The sequence below is a fragment of the Dipodomys ordii genome, unplaced genomic scaffold (genome assembly GCF_000151885.1).
Source record: "Dipodomys ordii isolate 6190 unplaced genomic scaffold, Dord_2.0 Scaffold195, whole genome shotgun sequence".
Taxonomy (NCBI): domain Eukaryota; kingdom Metazoa; phylum Chordata; class Mammalia; order Rodentia; family Heteromyidae; genus Dipodomys; species Dipodomys ordii.
This window is the reverse complement of record NW_012267411.1, coordinates 3,504,862-3,520,541: the sequence shown is the minus strand read 5'-3', so window position 1 is coordinate 3,520,541 and position 15,680 is coordinate 3,504,862. Positions and strand designations below refer to the sequence as shown.

Below are 15,680 nucleotides of genomic sequence, written 5' to 3'. Positions count from 1 at the left end.
GAGAGAGGGAGAGAGAGAGAGAGGGAGAGAGGGAGAGAGAGAGAGAGAAATACTACATAACAGAACTGGGTATCAGGTGTTACCTAACAGCCTAGAAAACTTTCCAACAGTGCACTCAAGTATCAAGCCAGAGGAATCTTGCCCAAGAATTTGGTACCCTTGGATTCTTTCTGATTCAAATTAGTTTGAATTTCTCTTTCTGCATTCCTGTCTTCCAGATACAAAACAATACTATGTATGATAAAGCAATTTAAATGAGTATTGTAAGCCCGAACAAAATATAGCAATTTTAGGTTTGGATTCCATTTTGTCTAGGAAATGTATCAGTAACTCCCCTTGATCCCCCTGGGCCCAAATTCCAGGAACAACCCTCCACTGTAAATTCCACTAACTACAGCTAATCAGCAGATAACAGGAAAAACCCAAAGTTCCAGATGTTCCTGCAAGTTAAAGACCACAGGTCGGGACTCAGACCATCTGTGTTAGCCAATCATTTCGAAGAGCATCAACTCCATGAGCCAGCCCATCCCCAGTACCATGTCGGTTCCCTCCATTGGTTAGGCTAATCATCTTTTAGAATTTTTTTTATGATTTTCCTGCGGTGTGATATGATTTGTTAAAGGTCGGGGCTCTCAGCTCTGACCTGCTGCGTCCATGATGGTTGTGAGTCCAGGCTGGAGCTTGTAACTCTCATGTGCTTACATCTGAATGGGCTCCTTGGTGGTCTTTGGGGACAAGGCATAAGATCTCCTCAAAAAAGAGTTTCAGTTTAGGTGCAGGCTGTGGGAGAGAACGTGCTTTGGTAAGTCCCTGGCTTTGATCCTGGCATCATCTCCACATTCAGATTTCAACTTCAACAAGACTTATATTTTCCTATTGTGTAATTCAAATTCCTAGATCCTACACTTACACTGAAAATACCCTGTTCCTGCAAGTTAGACGTAAAATGCTTTGCTAAATGGCAAAAAATTCAATACATACCTTAAAATTAAGAAAAACAAGGGAAAGGGTTGGTTGCAAGGTCTGGATGAAAATGTCAGAAGGATTATCATTGATCATGAGGCACTGTATCTATAAATTGCTCTGTTGAGTGACAACACTATTGTAAGTCTACTTCCAGAAAATAAAAATTTAAAAAAATGCACCGTTCCCAGTTTTCAGATAGTTAAAGCTTACACTCTCTGTTGTCAAGAGAAAGACTCCATTAATGTTTGTTTTAGGCTGTAAAGACCAAGTTGATACCACCTCATCCACCATGGGCAGCAGAAGAATCTCGCAGGCAGGGAGGAGGCAGGCAGTCCAAACAAACTGGTCCTCATCCACGTCCCCCGTCGCCTCCAGAGCCAGCATGCCTTTACTACTCAGGCAGATCTGCGAGGCGTGCACGCCATAAGCAAGGACACAGGATTTGTGGGTAGGAGACCAGAGCCTATTGTAGGACGGAAAGGCTCTTAGCCACTTTGTTGATGTGAAATGGAAACTGGGGCTGCAAGTGGAGATGTTGGACAGAAGGGCCCAGTGTCCCAGCCAAGGGACCCTCATGGGAAAGGGGTACCCACCCTGATTTAACTTGAGGCAGCAGTGGCCTCCAGATAGAGGCTGGAGAAACAACTAAGGATTGTTTCCTATGTGGCTTGGATCCAGGCAGGCTAGGAAACTCCAAGGGACCCTTTGGAACTAGTTTGTAAACAAGCTCAGGGTGCATGGGAGCAAGTATGAAAAAAAATGTAAGAGGCAAAGTGTTGGGGTGGATAGCAAAGGGATGCCAAGAGGCAAAGTTCCAGGGTGCAGGGCTGTTATGTTAGGGAGGTTAAAGCAGCAGCTAACGGGACATTTTCAAAGAAAAACACTGTTGGCATTATTAGTCTGCGAGGATCAGAGGTGTGCACAGCTGGGTAGGTGAAATGTGCACCTAATGGACAGACCCACCAGGATGGGCAAGGACAGCCAGAGCAAGTGGCTTGTGGGCACCTGTGAGGTTGCAAGGTTCAAGGACCCCACACCAAGTCCCTAAGGTGTATTCTAAGTAAGGATCCTATCTAAACTAGGAAAACTGTACCCCCTTAGGCTCTGCAAGGATCAAAACCACATCCCCCAAACTAGACTCTAGCATCTATTTTAGTAAGGTCTCTACTTAGGATTTGTGAAATACAGCCAGTCAGAACCCACACAGGACCAAGCCTCTCCCTCCTAGCCAATCCCCATTCCTAGGTAGAGAGCATATTCTCTCTACCTAAGGACCCTGCTCCACATAGGAGAGCTAAAGCTTTCTAGCACCCACAAAGACTGAGCCACATCCTCTCCCCAGAGCCCTTCTTCTCCCTGTGCTCTCCTCTCTCAGTCCAGACACTGCATCCTAATCACAATGGAGAGTATCTCAACATGAAAGCAGTTCATCAATTAGCCACAGCTGACTTGATGTGACTAGCAGGAGCGGTTCTTTTCAGTTAACTGACACTGAGACCCTTGACTGTGTGAGACTTGCAGAGACAGAAGGACCATGGAGAGCTGCAGTTTTGAGTCTTAGCCCTCAATGTGCTCATCCTACTTTTGTTTTTGTTGGTTGTGGGGCTTGAACTCAGGGTCTGGGTGCTGTCCCTGAGCTCTTCTGCTGAAGGCTAGCTCTCTACCACTTTGGGTCATAGCTACACTTCTGGTTTGTGAGTGATTAATTGGAAACAAGAGACTCATGGACAGGGTATAAATGAACAAACATGCCTGTGTTCCAATAAAACTTTATTTATAAAAAATCAGTCTCATGGGGACTTTAGTGCTCCCGCTGGCTTTGAACCATGATCCTCAGATCTCAGTCTTCTGAGTAGCAAGGAATATAAACCTATGCCACTTGTGCCTGGCTTCAAGTGCATGCTCATCTTTAAGATAGTGTCAGCTTCCTGGTCTGCTTTTCTCAAAGGGAATGTGGAATCCAGGTCAAAAAAGCATGTTTGGGTCAGGTCTGGACGGGGGCTATTAGGGCCTGTCTCACAGGTTTCAGGCCTGGGTTTCATCCTTATGACTGACGTCATAGTTGCCACCTGCATGCAAACGGTGCTTTAATGCACTACTATTTAGAGATTTGATTGCAGGAGTTGCTTTTCTTCTCTCTCTTCTTTGAAATTTCATTTCTGTATTAATTTTTCAAATTTTATTATGAAGGTCATGTACAGAGGGGTTACACTAACATAAGTAAGGTCATGAATCAATTTCTTTTTAAACAGTGTTGCTCCCTCATTTTCACCTATGCCTTCCAACCCCTGACTTCCTCCTCCCCCAAATTTTAAAGCTCATTTCCAACACAGTGTCTAATCATTGTCACAGTTGCATTGGTTCACTCTGTGTCCCACTGTTTGTGATTCTCCTTCTTTCCCCAAAATTAGATAAACTTACATACAAGACAAAGGGTATCAAAATTCAAAAGTGACAACAGGGAATAAACCAGAGGAAATAAAAAAGAGAAAAAGAAATTACTGCAAACCTGGTATTTCACCATAAGCCTTATTTTAATATGGGCATATTAAATGTACATTATGCCCTGCTTTTTATGTAAGCAAGACAAAAAGGCCCATTTTGTAGAAGCGTAACTGTATCTTTGCCAGAGTTCACCTTTCTTCCTACCTCTAAGGAAAAGCTCTAAGCAACCTGAAATTCACCATGAAAAAAACCACTTTTTCAGGGCAGATTGATAGGTAAAAATAAATTCCTCTGCTTTTGTGTCTGAAAGCAATGTCATTATTCACTTCTGAAGGACCCATATGCTGGTCACTCTACTGTTGACAAGATTTGGGGGTTGGTAATTAGTGTGTTTAAGGCTAGATCTATTGAGTGACATCTCTCTCTGGGCTCCCTTGCTTTTTTTTTTTTGGTAGGTCATGGGTCTTGATCTCAGTGCCAGGCCTCTGTCTAGGAGCAATTTTGCTCAAGGCCAGCAGTCTTCCACTCTGAGCCACAGTGACACTTCTGGTTCTCAGGTGGAAAACTGGACATAAGATTCCCCTGGCTTTTCCCGCCTGGGCTGGCTGGAATAGCTGTTGTCAGCTGGTCAGCCCCCTAACTAGGTAGGATTACAGGGTTGAGCCACGGATGCCCAGCTCCGCACTTGCTTTGATATGGAAATTAATAATAAACTTCCAGGAAATCCTGGAGGACATCTTTGGGTCAGTTAGGCAGATAAATGTTCATAATGAACCTGAATATGTTCTAAATGGCATATCACACGTGTGTTTGACCTCCATTTGGACTGAATAAAAAGGATAACGTGTTCAAAGTAGCCCTCATGTGATCATTCTAACAGCAATGGCAATATGAAAGCAGAAACAATATGCATAATGCAGAATATTACAGGTGTGAGTTTGGGTGACGTGTTTGACCTTAGGCTTACCTTCTGACACTGTATCTAGCCTCCAGTCATTTAAATCTGTGCTGGTGACTTTTGAGACGGGACTTGCTTTTGTTGTAGGCAGGGCCTGAATCCCATCCTATTTTTCACTTTTCAGCTTAGCTGGGATGAGAGGCATGCCCCATGATGCCGGCTTCTTCCCTTGCCATGAGCTCTCATGGACTATTTTCCCCAGGCTGGCTTCCAACTGCAATCTTCCCAATTCTAACTCCACAAGCAGCTAGAATGATAGATACGAGTACCCACACCCTGATTAGATTGCAATTGACAGAAATATTCAATATCAATCGATATAACCAACCAAGAAACTTGCACTGCACTCAAATTATAATGAACTCAAAGTGTCCTGCAAGCATAAGGCTAAGGCCTGGCATCTTAGCTAAGCTGGAGGCTGGCATGTGAGGGCGCCAATACAAAGGCAACCCGGACTGGAAATCCCTGAGTCCATGATCTTCCAAGAGCTATGAAGAAGATAGAATTTGGGCTGTGGCCCAACTGGTAGAGCACCAGCTTTGAGTATAAAAGCCAAGGGACAGTGCCCAGGCCTTGAGTGCAAGGCCAGTCCAGGCACACATGTAAAAGAACTGTTCTGAAGGCCAGGAACTGAGGTGAGCACAGGGGGCAATGCACAGATGGGCTGGGCCTGTGGCCACCTTGACATGGTGAAGTACCAGTATCTATATGTTGGGTGGTGACAGGTGGACTCTCATAGGTTAAGTCAGGAGGCTGGGGTTCAGTTGGTTTGTTGCGTGGTGATTTGCTGGGTTTGTGGGTCTAGATCGCAATTTGGCTTTGACTTTTGGACTTTGGTTTATTTATTTTTTGCCTTTTTTCTTTTCCTGTTTTAATTTTTGTATTTGTATTTCATTTTCCGTTAATTTTCAGTTTACTTTATTTCTTTTACTTTTATTATTTTAGTTTTGGTTAAGTTTTTGTTTCTTTTTTTTACTTTCTTTGTTTTATATTAGATAGCATTTAGAGGTTTTGTTCATTTTATTAATATTATTATTCATTTATTCCTTCTATATTTACATATTAGATTTTGTTTTATTATATGTATTTATTACAGAGCAGTTTCATTTTATTATTCATTACTTACATTTTGGTGTCAATTTATTATAGTTATCATAAACTGTGTTTACATTTCATTCCTTTATTACAAGGTGATATACAGAAGGGTTACAGTTACATATATATTATACAGTTTAGTTCATTGTATTTTACTACCTTGTTCCATTTTGTTCCATTACATTCTATTTTGCTCTATTTCCTTCCATTTCATTATATTTTGTTCTGCTTTGTTTTGTTTGATTATCTTTGATTTGTTTTCTTTCTTTGTTCGTTTATTTTCTCCCTGGTCAGCATCGCTAGGGTGCTGTGTAGGATGACTAGCCAGAGTAGAGAGGTGAGGCCAGTTCCTCAGACAGGAGTTCCTGTCTGAGGAACTGATGGTGCTGAGGACCATCGGTGAGAGGGGCTAGGCCTCCATCGAGTTGGCCAAGCACCTGCCCACGGACACCCTGGTGGCTGTTAAAGTCTTTGACAGGTATGACAGCCTCTTTTTTGCCACCAAATTGGACATTTTGAAGGCTGTGGAACACCCAAACATTGTGAAGCTCTACGAGGTGGTAGAAACAGAGGAGCCATTGTACTTGGTGATGGAGTACTCCTCCTGGATCACCTGCAAAAGGTGGACAGGCTGGGGGAGGAGGAGGCCAGGCCTGTGTTCAGGCAGATCTTGAGGGCGGTCAAATACTGCCATGACAATGGCATTGCGCACAGAGACATCAAGGCAGAGAACATCCTTCTGGACCGCAGGGGCACAGCCAAGTTATGTGACTTTGGCATGAGTACGTGGTTCCTGCCCGGGCAGCAGCTGGATGAGGAGTGCGGGACTCTGGCCTACTGGGCCCCTGAGATGATCAAGCAGCAGAGTTACCAGGGCCCCAAGGTGGATGTTTGGAGCCTGGTGGTGCTGCAGTACTTTACAGTCATGGGCGACATGCCCTATAAAGGCAGGTCATGGGTTGTACTCAAAAAACCATGGATTAGGGGGCAAGTTCATAATACAAAAATTCTTTCCCTCTGAACTCCAAGGTATTTTAGTCTATCTGAGGTCAGATCCTAAAGAGAGACCTTTGGTGTGGCAAATGATGTGCCACTCCTGACTCAGTCAAACTGAGGCAGCCTTACCATGCCCTAGGCTCATAGTCCTAGAAGAGACAGACACCAAAATCCTAGCCATAATAGGCTGTTACTTAGAATTTGAGCCAGAACAGTTGTGAGCATGTCTGTCTGATAGGACCTTTAAAGCCATCATGAAAAATGTATCTGATGCTCCTGGAGCAGCAGGACCAGGGGTGAGAACTAACCTGTCTTGTGAGGATCCTGCTCCGCTGGGTCTCTGCCTTGTCCCTGGCCTACACACTGTCCTCTTGCCATGTTCCCCTAAAGAGAGACAGTACTGCTGCTTGTCACCCTGCTGCATGCCTGCTGCAGAGCAGCAGAAGCATGAGGGTGGCAGGACATGAATAATGTCCGTGTGTCTCCTGGCCTCCTCTGGAGCCCCTATAGGAAGACCAGGGAGAAACTGAATGCAACAGGCTTTCCCTTCTCCAGCAGCAGCAATGTTAGTCTCCTTGGTTCAGAGCAATGATCAGAGCTTCCAGGCAAATGAACAGGAAAGGCGTGAGGTCAGCAGGGCTGATCTCCCCCATACATCCTCTATAACCAGCACATGGAGCGCTGAGTAGGAGCTGGAGAGCAGCTTGTCTGCCCCAATTTTAGAAGTTCATAACCCAAGTTAATGGACAAAGAGGAGGAGGAGAGCAGCAAGATGCCCCCAGGTACAGCAATAGAGGAAAACCCCTCTATGCGCACAGAGAAGGAGGAGCAGATTACCTTACCTGCACCCATTCCAAAGGCTTTCAAAACCTACTGAAGGTGGGCAGAGGAGAATTAAGAGAGCAGTAAGCTGCCTCCAGACCCAAAAGCAGAAAAAACGTCCTCCAAGTGCATAGAGGGGGAGATGGAAAGTGGCATTTCTCTTTCCTCTGGTCCAAAATCTGCACAAATCTCATCTCATCTGGGGCTCTTTGGCTACAGCTCCAACACAGGACCAAGGCAGGGGCTGAAAACAACTAAAGGAGAGGACTGGCAAGTATTTGGAAGACTCTGATGCTGTTGCATGTATCAGCAGGAGAAGATCTCCAAAGAAAGTGGTTCCTCTTTGTGAGTGTGTAAGAGCATTGACAGCCTGGAAATAAGTATGTGGTGATGGTCAATAAGCCTGTAAGAGGGAAAAGCTGGTATATTCTCAAACAACAGGTGCTAGGGGGCAAGTTCAATATAAGGAAATATTTTTGCACAGAGTTATGAGGCCTTTTGTCTTCCTTAATGGTGGTCAATCCTGAGCAGAGACTCCAGCAAGGGCCAGAACAAGTGATGCACTCCTCCTGGCTCTAGCCAACTAGGGTAGCCTCAAAAAGTCCTAGACAGACTGTCTTGGAGCGGCCAGGCTCTCCCATCATTTACATGATGTGTGGCCATCTAATGCCAGCATGGCAACTCATCCGATGCTCTTAAAACAACAGGACCAAGTGTGTGACCTCAGCTGCCGTGTGAGGAGCTTGTCCTCTGGGCTTCTGCCTCTCCTGTAGCTTAACAACATGTTCTTGCCATGTTCCCCCAGGCAGTGCCCCTGCCTGTCCCCTCCCTGCAGAGAAACAGAAGCAGGAGGCTGGCAGAATATGCACCCCATCTGAATATTTTCCCTGCCTCCTCAGAAGCCTTTGCATAAGGGGCACAGAGCAGGAGACTGAGCGCAACATGCCTCCCCCTGCTCCAGCAGCAGCAATCTCTCTCCCCTTGGGCCAAACCAGTGACCTGCCAGAGCACTGAAGAGGAGGAGCAGGAGGACAGCAGGACTGGCCATCTCCCATGCATCCGGTATAACACCTGCACATGGAGCATTCTGGGCGATGGAGAGATGCTCCTTGAGCAATAGGACCAGAGGCAGGACTCACCTGCCATCAGAGGAGCCTGGCCCCTGGGTCTCTGCCTTGCCCCTGACATCTACCCTGTCCTGCTGCCATGTTCCCCTAAAAAGAGACAGGGCTCCCGTTTGTCAGCCTGCAGCTTGCCTGCCTGCTGAGCAGCAGCAGGAGGGTAGCAGAAAGTGCACCATGTCTAAGTATTTCCCCTGTCTCCTCCGGAGCCCCTTCCTATGGGGGACAGAGGGAGACTGATAGGATCAAGCCTCGCCCTGATCCAGCAGCAGCAGCAGCAATCTCACTCCCCTTGGGCCTGTGATCTGACCTATGGACACACTGAAAAGGAAAGGCAGAAGGGGAGCAGGGCTGGTTCTCTTCTGCATTCTCTGTAACACCTTGACATGAGGCACGGAGGGAACGTGGAGAGCAGCTTATGAGCCCCAGGCCCAGAAGCTTCAGAAGCCAAGTGAAAGGCACAGAGGAGAACCTCAGAGGAGAGGAGCAAATTGGCCCAGGCCCAGCCACAGCACAACCCCCCAGGGGCGCAGAAGAGGGAGAGACAAGGTCCTCTCCTGCTCAGGTCCAGATGCTCCAGGACACAACTGGAGGGGCGGAGAGGAGGAGAAAGAGAGAAACAAGCTGCGCCAGGTCCAGCAGCAGCACACAGATCCTCCAGAGCTATAAGGAGGGAGAGGGAGGGCCGCTTGCTTCCTCTCTGGGGCCCAGCAAACATCTTGTCAATCCACTGGTTTGCCTGCAGCTCCATAATGACCAGGGCAGGGGTGCAGGGCCTCTAAAGAGAGGACCGACAAGTGTTGGAGAAGACTCCAGAGCTGTTGAATGCTTTATCAAGAGAAGATTCCCAAACAAAGTGGTTCATCCCCTCTGAGTGGAGAAAAGCACTGACAGCCTGGAAACAAGTAGGCAGCGATGGGCGAACAGGGAGAGCTGGCATGTTCCGAAAAGACAAGTGTGTAACAGCAGTTTCTAGATTTGCAAATGCTTCTTCTTAGAGCTAGGACTTTTTGCTTACTGAATGACTGACCTGACTGGATGCATCCCTGAGGGTAGATGGCAGAGGATGCGCCATCCCTGGCTCAGGCAAACTGAGGCAGCCTCACAATCCCCCAGGGAGATTGTCTTGGAACATTGAGACCCTGCTGTCCTGGGCCTTGGATCTGGCACAGGGGAGGAGCAGCGGACAGCCCCGTGTGGTATTCGATGCTCTCTGAGCAGCAGGAATGGGGGCCAATTCTCTTCTGTCTGTGAGGCCCCAGCCCTGGGCCTTCACCTCACCCCTGACCTGCACGCCCTTCCTCCCACAATGAGCCCCCAAAGAGAGTCTGTACAGTTGCTTGTCACTCTGCTGCTTGCCTGCCGGCCGAGCAGCTCAAGGAGGGTCTCTCCTCTGTTCTCCCTGCCTCCTCTGGAGTCCCCGCCTAAGGGGCCAAGGGGGAGAACGAGGGCAGCAAGTGTCCAGCTGTTCCAGCAGGGCAAACAGCGGCAATCTCACTCCCCTTAGGCCAACCCAGTGATCTGACCTGGCGAGGCAGGAGCGCAGCTGGGCTGCTGCTCTCTCAGGCATCCTCTAGAACACCTGGAGGTGAGGCAAAGAGGGGGGATGGAGAGCAGCTTGCCTGCCTCGGTTCCAGAGGATCAGAGCCCAGCTGCAGGGTGTCAGCTGAGGGCAGAGCGCCTCACCCTCCCCAATCCTGGAAGCCTGAGAACACCACTGGAGGAGGAGGAGGAGCACGGAGGAGCAGTGGGATGGGGAGGAGGAGAAGGAAAAGTTCAGGAAACTTCCCCCAAGCACTTCAGAAAGACCCATCCCAACACATGACAGAGGAAGGGCTGGAAGGGGCTCAAAAGAACATTCTTCACTGCTTCCAAAAATCTATGCTGCGGCTGCCTGCCTCTTTAAGAGAACCCCAAAGGTGGTGCTTCCTCCTGAGAGTGGAGAACAGCATGGACTGCCTGCAAACAAGCAGGTGGGCCCTGAGCTGTGCTCTGTGTTTTGTCGATGCTTCAAGGAAATCCTTTTAGCTCATCACCTCTGACTGGTTATCTGTCTGGGAGTGGGGTGGGGAGGTTAAGAGAAAGGAGGGTACGGGGTTGGGGGGGGGAATGGAGTGTTGTGTAGTTGTGGAAAGGGATAGAGTTTCAGAAGGAAGGGATGGTGACTTGTCAAGTGTTGTTCTGTGCAATTCAGTCTCTGAGTTTCCTTTCCTCCTGCAGCTCAAGTGGAGAAGCAGAAAACCATCGCCATGCTACTCGCCTTGCAGACCTGCTCAACACGCCTGCAGACAAGCTTCCCTCTGATGCCACCTCCAACAACGCTCACACACTGCACACACCTCTGTTTCTTTTGTCTTTTTTCTTACATTGGACACAGTGTCTAATATCATTCCTGTGGTGCTCATCAACTTAAAAACTTGATATTCCTGTGACAAGATCACATGTATTCTGAGTTTGTGTCCTTCATTTTCACCATGAGGACTGAAGTTTGATTGGGAGTTAGTGTCTTGCCTGTAGTCCTAGCTATTAAGAGGACTTAGCCTTGGAGGCTTGATATTCCTATTATTATCATAAGGAGGGAGGGAGGAGGAAATCAAGCAGTAGATGGTTAACCTACTAAGCACAGCCACGGGGAGATCCTGAGCTCTGAACACGAAGGAAAAGACAAGGTGCTGCCATCTCCAGCAGCAGCAAGCCATTCCTTCAGGACCAAAAGGCTCTTAGCCACTTTGTTAATGAGAAGTGGAAGCGGGGGCTTAGACTGGTGGGGTAGCTCGATAGAGGCGCAGTGTCCTTCCCAAGGCACCCTGGTGGGGAAAGAGGAACTCACAAGATGTAATTGGAGGCATGCTGGTCTCCAGACAGAGGCTGTAGAAACAACTGAGAGCATCCTGTTTGGATGCGATTTGGATCCAGGCAGCCTAGAAGGCCTCCAAGGGTGGCTTTGGGACTCGTTTGCGAGCAAGCTCAGGGAGCATAGGAGCAAGTGAAAAAATGTATAAGCAGGGAAGTGTTGGGGTAGATAGCAAAGGGATGCCACGAGGTAAAGATTCAGGGCGCAATTCTGGGATGGAAGTTTGAGGGGCGACCAAGGGGAGGGTTGCAAAGGAAAACGCCGCCGACGTTAGCCTGCAGGCGCTGAGGGGTGCAGGGCTCGGCAGGTCAGCAGTGCTGGGAAGGGACGGAGCGGCCGGGCCGCGAGCGCAGCCAGAGACCCGCGAGGGCGCACGGGCCCGGAGCCCGTCCGGCCTTCCCGCCCGCGCTCGGGACCCGGGTCCACCGCGCACTCACCGACCGGCCTGCCCCGGGGCTGCCCCGGGCGGAGCTGCCGCTGCCGGGGCCGCGGGCCGCCCGGACCTGCCAGACCAGGGCTCCCGCAGAGCGCCGAGAACTTTCTAAGATGCCCTCGGGTGTCAAGGCCATGGATTCTAGGGAGCCGCGCGGGCTGCGGTCCGGGGCCAGGGTCCGCGTCCGCGCTGTCCTCTGGTTTTGGCGTGGGGAGGGCTACCAGATTCGCCGCGAACTTCTGCTCTGCCAGGGGACACGGAGGTCACAGGTCACGCGGGGGGTGAACCAACGATTTGGGACCAGGTTAAAGTGAGAAAGTCTGGGGACACCTGGGGACTTACAGCCGGAAGGAACGGAAACTCCCGGTCTTCTCCACACGAGGGCGCTGTGGTCAAGGGCACTGCAGCCGCGCGCGTCCTGGCGCAGGAGCTGCTGCTTGCTTGGCGGTGATGTGTCTCTGACGCCTTTACTTTTCCTGGGGCGTTTTGGACATCGTACAACAAACCCTAACAGGAATCACTAAGGAGCAGTGGGGATCCCTGGTGCAGGTCTATCCGGTATGATTTGCCACTTGTCCTTTGCCATCTGCCTTTGCACAGCTGTATCCTGTAGGCCAGGATATATCTGCCGCCGCCGCCGCCGCCTCCTCCTCCCTCCTAATATTTCATTGCAAAGGTGATGCACAGAGGCATTAGTTATGTAAGTCATGTAATAAGTACATTTCTTTTCGAACAGTGTCACCCCTCCCTCATTTTCTCCCAGTTCCCCTCCCCCAAGTTGTACAGTTCATTTCCAAAGTGTCTAGTGAACCAATTCACCATTATGTCTTCTTAACCCACAATGAGCACACAAACCATCAGAGAATCTGGTTTAAAATGCAGATTCTGAATCAGCAGGGCTGGGATGGAGAATGAGATAAGTATTTCTATTTTTATCCCCCCCTCACATTTAGAAGGGAATAATTTTATTAGCCTTAAATATTTGCACGAAGGAGTTGCCGTTCAACAAAGTAGTTTGTGAATACAGTGCATTTTGATTAATGTCACCCCTTTCAATATTCTCACCCACCCCTTCCAAACCACCACTTATTTCACTTTTATTTTATTTTATTTATTTATTTGAGTCTGGTCGTGGGGCCTGAACTCTGGGCCTGGGCGCTGTCCCTCAGCTCTTCAGCTCAAGGCTAGCGCTCTACCATTTGAGCTACAGTGCCACTTTCGGCTTTTTTTTTTTCTTCTGCTTATATGGTGCTGAGGAATGGAACCCAGGGCCCCAGGCATGCAAGGCAAGCGCTCTACCACTGAGCCACCTTCCCAGCCCCACTTCACTTTTATTTTTAATCCTTACTTTATAAGTGAGGAAGCTTAGACACAACTGACTTGTGATTTACCTGAGACAAGGTGAGACCTTCCTTTCTTCTTTCTTGCTCTCTCCCTTAATCTTCCCTTCCTCTTCATTCCCCTCCCTCCCTTCCTTTCTCCTCTATGCAAGTGTATCTGTTTTCTAGTTTTAGGTTATGTACTGAACTTGTTGCAATTTAACGCAGCAGTGTATGTGTACAGCGCATCCTGATCCCCTTCAACATCTTCACCTTCCTTGAACCCAGCCCTTTGCTCATCCGTCTCAATTCTGTGGTATATACAATGAATTCTTGCCTGCATTCCCCCAATTCCCCTTTCATTCTTCTACCCCTCTCCTCTCTTCCCCACCCTCCCCTCTCAACGACACATTTTCTGGTTCTTGTTTGGCTTTTTAAAGCATATACTATTTGGGCTCTTCGTAGAGTCTTATTACACTTCAGTTAATTCATTTTTAACCCTTTGCTGACCACCCAGTGTGATAATAGACTTGTAGACACATTCTAGCTACCACATGAAATATGCATTTTTAATAAGATCCTGGGTGATGCATAGGGGCTGTCAGAGACTCAAACTGAAGGGTTAAAGTTTTGAGGCAGTGACCACTTGTTGCTTGTTTCTAGCAGAGCAACCCGTGGTGGTAATCCAAACACCTGGTTGGTTGTGTGCCTTTATAAGCCCTGCAAATCTTTAGCTTGGGTCTCTCCTCCTGGGCTCTGCTGTTGCTGTGTCGGAGTGTAGGACGAGGCCTGAGCTGCAGCCCGTTTAAATAAAACCTTAAAACAGCTGTAGAGTCTGACTCTGGGTGGTGTTCTTGGTGGGGGTCCTGAGACCTGGGCACAACAAAACGTCCAAGCAAAGCTGTAGCCACCTGGACATAGCACTTGCAGGGTAGCACCATAGTCACAACTATCACAGCAAGGTTGTCAACCCTTGTGTGGTATTTATGTGTGCCAGAGTTGTTGGAAAGTACTCTGTGTTAATGCTCATCAGCACAACTTTGGGAGCCAGGCACTGCTGTTATTTATAGTTGAGTTTCCTCCACCTTCATCCTTTTCCCAGCGTTTCCCTTTTCCAGTTGGCAGAATGCTCACATGGTTCCCAGAATGAAAACTCACAGCAAACTGGCTGAAGGGGCCTCCCATCTGCGTTCCCCATCCCCGCTCATCGTCTGTGAACAGACAACTGTATGATTGTCTCTTTGTCCTTCCTGTTTCTTTTAATAAAGTGACACAAAAAGTGAGATGCTCTATAGTGTGCTCTCTCTCTCTCTCTCTCTCTGTGTCGGTCATGGGGCTTGAACTCTGGGCCTGGGCCCTGTTCCTGAACTCTTCAGCTGGAGGCGAGCACTCTATCACTTGAGCCATAACACCACTTCCAGTTTTCTGGTTGTGAATTGGAGATAAGCGTCTCACTGACTTTCCTGCCTGGGCTGGCTTTGAACCATGATTCTCAGATCTCACTCTCCTGAGTAGCTAGGATTACAGGCGTGAGCCACTGGCACCTGGCCCTCTCTTTCGCAACAGCTTTCCCCACATTCCAATATCTTAGAGAAATAACTCTAGCACTTCACAGAGATCCTCCTCATTGGACTCTTCAGAGTGATAGAGACTACTATTGTGGACACATTCCACTGTGTTCAAAAAACCACCCACATTGGAATATTTACATATTTGTGTGTTAATCTGCAGGCAGTATAATGTCTGAGACTCTTCACTCTTCTCACAGCAGATTTTCTGAGAGGAGAGGACTGCATCCACAGCACTGGGGAGGAACTGACATTACACATAAAGTGGGAAGATGATCATTTTAAGATTTTTCTACAGATAATGTGATGTTAGGAAAATGAACTTTAGATATGTATTTAAGTGTTTTTTTCTTTCATGCATTTGTTTCTAACTCATTTATAAGATTATTTCTTTGTAGCTTTGTATGTCCCTCCCCCACAGTATAACCCTTGCTTTCACTATATTTGATGTCGGTATAATTTGTGGAGGAGATGGGGAAAAACAAGTCACTTAAGGATACAGGTGGACCCGATGCAACTATGAGAAGTACAAGTTGTCATGTCCAAAACGAACTTTACAACTTTGGTGCCGGGGGTGGGGGTGGGGATTGGGTGTGGGGGCCGGGGGAGGCTGGGAAGGGATGTGAAGGGTAAACAAAGGAGGAGGCTGCAATGCTTGATAAGAAATGTACTCATTATCTTGCCCATGTAATTGTAACCCCTCTGTACAGTATGTTCACAAAAAATAAAAATTAAAATTAAAAAAAGATTTTTCTATTTATCACCAGTTTTTATCCATTTAATTATGATGCACAAAGGAATAATCCTTCTGTATTTATCCTGTTATGAATTTGTCTGAGCTTTGGATCTGTAGATTCAGAGACTTCATCAAATTGAAAAGATTTAGTTACTATTACTTCAAAGAAAGAGTTGGTGAGTAGTCCATTTCTGTGGGAAGAGCATATTTCATGCACCTGAATACGCTAGGTACTGGCTGACTTTGTGTGGTTCAGATCCATCGTTTCTTGAAGGATGGCAGTTGCAGACAACGTTTTATGACATAGGTCAACTTTTAAAAGTTTCTACATTTTTAATCTGTTGTGATTTGTTTTCAGATTTTAACT

At 47.7% G+C, this 15,680-nt stretch overlaps 1 protein-coding gene across 1 annotated transcript in view; it reads left to right on the top strand.

Annotated features, from left to right (window-relative positions):
* The window catches only part of LOC105999652 (NUAK family SNF1-like kinase 2), a 15,231-nt gene extending 8,746 nt beyond the window's left edge, over window positions 1-6,485 (top strand). Inside the window, 3 exon segments of the mRNA XM_013034724.1 lie at window positions 1,221-1,414; window positions 5,943-6,067; window positions 6,070-6,485. Of these exon segments, the coding sequence (XP_012890178.1) occupies window positions 1,221-1,414; window positions 5,943-6,067; window positions 6,070-6,485 (735 nt within the window).
* Window positions 6,486-15,680: the final 9,195 nt, after the last annotated feature.